Source organism: Ptychodera flava, assembly GCF_041260155.1.
Source record: "Ptychodera flava strain L36383 chromosome 23 unlocalized genomic scaffold, AS_Pfla_20210202 Scaffold_23__1_contigs__length_28996876_pilon, whole genome shotgun sequence".
NCBI lineage: Eukaryota > Metazoa > Hemichordata > Enteropneusta > Ptychoderidae > Ptychodera > Ptychodera flava.
Genome location: NW_027248277.1, coordinates 381363 through 385609, shown reverse-complemented (window position 1 = coordinate 385609; position 4247 = coordinate 381363). Strand labels below are relative to the sequence as shown.

General features: G+C 39.9%; 1 protein-coding gene across 1 annotated transcript; it reads left to right on the top strand.

Moving 5' to 3' along the window:
* LOC139123959 (solute carrier family 35 member G2-like) lies at positions 1–3980 on the top strand. Its single transcript, XM_070690104.1, has 3 exons — positions 1–373; positions 850–1610; positions 2046–3980. The coding sequence occupies exon 3, from the start codon at positions 2080–2082 to the stop codon at positions 3157–3159; it is 1080 nt and encodes a 359-aa protein (XP_070546205.1). The 5' UTR covers positions 1–373; positions 850–1610; positions 2046–2079; the 3' UTR covers positions 3160–3980.
* The last annotated feature ends 267 nt before the right edge of the window (positions 3981–4247 follow it).

Sequence of the window (4247 nt, the reverse complement as noted above, 5' to 3'; positions counted from 1 at the left end):
GAAGTCGACAATGGATCTTTTTTCTCCAATGTCAAATCTTCAGCCCCCACGCACTGACTGTATACGTCACAAGCAAGAATGCAACATGCGTATATCAGTGTGGGTTTCTGAAAACTTGGTTTTTTTCAGAAGACGGGCGTGAGACGTGATCACAGGTTAACCGTCTGCTTTGATAAGGCGTCGTCAAAGATATGTGGGGATAGAAAATACCAAAGTGATATCATTTCTTATTCGGACTGTGCGCAATTTCCACTCAAAATAAGAAAAGAAATTTTAGCTTCTCCAGGGACGCCGTCGACGCTTCCAAAAATCCACCGCTATACACTGTGCAATCGTGACTGGATGTTAAAATAATCGACGTGCCACCACAAAGGTGAGTTTGCAAGTTATTACTTTTAAGTCCACATTCAACCTAAAAAAATTGAAACAACAAAATGGCATACGATAATCGACCGCCCGTGTCAATTCCGAGTCGTTTTATCGAAAGTATTTTGCGATGAATACAAGACGTCTACCATATATTAATTATTAATATTTAATGAAAGCATGGCGTGTATAATTGCCAATTAGATCAATGCATATGCACAGCAGCACATTTTGCGATGGAAAGATGATTTTTGAAAGTCTTTGATGTGGAACTGGCGCTATTCCTGAGAAGTCGCGTTAATAATGTGGCAGAAAGAAACGCATGTAAGAACTCATGGGAAGGAACGCAAATGTCGAATGAAAATACGAATATTTTCACGTGGTTCATACTTTAGTTTGGTACATATGATAGGCATGTCGCGATATAATCAACCACTTTTTGAATAATTAATTAGTTATTAACAGACCTAATCTTTCATTTAGACGTGTTTCCTGAACTGTATACGATATGTCATACAAGCACTCTGACATAGCTGTAGAAGACGAGTGTCGTGCCTTCAACTGATAACCGCATTGTCACCTGTACACAAACAGTTGTAGTCAAAGGTGGACCCTACAAATGAAACGGCTTTTCAGTTTGTATGTCGACGACAGTTGACGAAAACTTGACGTTCGTGTGTGACATTGTTAAAGTATTTGGAATGATATTTCCTGAACAGGAAGGACTCACTAAACACATCGTAAACAAAACGTGAATTTTCAGATGTGTGTAATTCAAGAAAATATCATCGACTTCACTCATTTTGATACAAGACTAAAAGCCTGATCGACAGTCGGCGCTGAGGACACAAGCGACGCGTTCAGCAATGGAGACAATGTTACAATAGACGGACTGGATGAAATGCATTAGAATTTCCCAATACTCGCACAATCAAAATATTTACCATGTCTGAGTAAAGTGAACCTATCGACAGCTGATCGAAAAGATATTTTTGACTCTCTTGTTGGCACATCGATTCAGAACCTGTGTGTTAACCTACGGTTTGTCCAATGAGGGCCAGATAGACGTATCACAGCAAGAGAGACGTAAAGAAAACTACAAAGCGAGAAGACAGGACTCAGCAACACAGAATTCAATTACGGCCGCTTATCTCATCTCTCGTAGAATGTTGATGCTAGCTAAGTTTACAAGAGAATACGTCACTGTAGACCAAACGTTGGGATTTTGACGACAAATTGTACCGGTGAGTGTGCAAATCTTACCTCGCTTTACAATAACTCAGGAAGAAGGAAATGAGAATTTTTTGATGAAGAAAACCGCGCAAAATTTCTATCGGAAGATATTATTCAGTTGTGTATTGAATGAGACTTAATAATACTTTGCGCAATTCCAAAGCGAATCAGAATCCTTCAATGTGATCCATTTTCGTTGCTGTAGTAACGTGACAAAACGTCTCTGAAAATTTACAAACTGTTGCTAGGTGACAGTATGTCAGTCTAATGAGTATTAATCGATGTATTTCAGACAGAGTTTTGTCAATTTAATATGAACAGTGTTGCTCAGTAATTGCCTTGCCTATTCATGTCAAAGAGGGAGTTTTTCCTTGTCGACTTTTGGATATAAATGAGGTTGAGAAATTTTCTTTTTTTCTTTCTTAACATCTTGGCTACGATGACAGTATCAAAACTCGAGGAGTCTGCATTCCGGTGACGATGGCAAAGCCGGTTGAGAACGGTATCGCTCAGATGCCATCGGACAAACCCCTGGAAATGCGGTGGCTTTTCAGTTCCATGGACTTAGAAGAGAAGAAAAACGAGGAGACGTTCGGCATGAAATGCAAACGAGTTGTAAAGTCGTTAATAGGAGTTACCCTAGCGTTAAGTAGTGGCATATGTTTAGGACTGTCTGGTGTGTTCAGTCTACTAGCCGTAAACCAGGGAGTTACTGAGATACAAATATTAATTGTACAAGGTATATGTATGGTGCTTGTTTCCTGTCCATTTGTACTCTACTTCAAACTCAAAGTCCTGCCTGATAGTTACACCGACCGTGTTATACTTTTCATCATGGGGATATTAGAAAACTTGGCCAACTTGGCCTATTACTATAGCATGTCTTACATATCAGGTGTTGGTGACGTCACGGCCATGTATTGCGCAGCCGTGCCGGTATTCACTCCGCTGATGGCCAGTCTGGTTTTGCGGGAGCCATGGAAACCGGTGCGCCATGGAATATCTACCATACTGAACCTAACCGGCATCTTGCTTATATCATTACCTTCAATTCAAGCTAACCAAGGAAAGACGTACACAGACGTAAACGTTTTTGACGATTCTCTGGGCTACACACTCGCTGTTCTGTGCTCTCTTGGCTTGTGCACAAATGCAGTGCTAGCGCGTGCATTTACGACGGAAGTCAGCGTGTTCACCATCCTACTGTATTCGGGTCTCGTCGGCACTCCGATCAGCTTCGCTTTGAATTTTACAACCAACAGCGGTAAAATTGCTATCATTGACATTTCAAAAGCCGTTGGGTCGCTATCCGGTAAAATCATTTTCTATATCTTGTATTTCGGTTTCCGCTATCGCAGCCTTCACTACGAAGCTGCAACTAGTGTCGTTCTGTTGGGAAACATCGAGATAGTAGCTGCGTATATTGGAGACGCCTTGCTGTTCAGCAACACGCCGACATCAGTTCAAATTGTTGGCGTTGCACTTGTCATAATCAGCGCCATGCTGGTAGCTTTCATGACTGGACGGGCGCATGTCAGAGAGTCACGTGATTGGGCCTAGCGACAAAACATTTCAGATGGCGATTGTAAAACGCAACAAAACCATAAATACATTGATAATAATCAGATACCTGGCTGATATGTCGCTGCTATTGCAACCATTTCACCTTATCTTAGTTTTGACGAGAAATGATTTTGTAGATTTCAGGAATTATATTTTTTCCGTTTATCGATTGTTCACCAGATGTGAGTTGGATTTATTGAGGCGCGATTATATATAAGCATCGAGGTATGATTTCATGCTGTCACCTGTAGCGTAATTTGGTTTTAGATGTGAAAATGTTTTCTAGTGTCAATGCTTGAAATAAATTACCCTGCAAATATCCAATAAATCAGTAGTTTCCTCTGGTGATTCAAGAGATATACAATACGTCATATGCCAAGTCAGGTTTATTCTGTCCAGGGATTAAGTCATCATTTTATGCCATCTGATTTTTCTGTTCCATGCAAACTGCTTATCATTGTCCGAAGAACATACGCCCACCGCGAAAACAGAAAACGCCGCAACGTAAAACATTTTTAGCGTACCGCCATGACGAGAATGGACTCGTAACGTTTATCTGAAATTCGTATCCATTAATTCGCTGCGATAAAACATTTACCGAAAATCTTCTTCTCTACATCTGTTAGGGCCATATAGTAGGCTATTGTGGGTGCTTCAATAGAAAGTTATGACCAAGGCGTGTGTATAATTTAGATGAATTGTTTACAGATTTGATGTAGGTAATAAATTATACTTCTAACCTTCGCCACAGGGAGTTTCTTTGAACATTGCGCATAGTTTGTAAATGAATATTAAAATTTGTTGCTTCGGTTTTTATCAAAATTGCACTTGCATCTTAATGCAAACTGCAACAGAACAAGTAAATAACCTAATTAATTAACGCAAGATTGAATTTCTTAGAGCGATATATTTGTAGTTTACTCAGACGATTACGAAACAAAAAGGTATTGATATCAGTGACAGCAACATTGGTCGAAACTTGGCTCACGGAATAATTTACTGCTATCTTAGAGGGTATGTTTGTATTTGTTCATCGTAAAAAGAACCCTCAGGTAACAATGATTTCCACTAAGAGAGATTGTGAC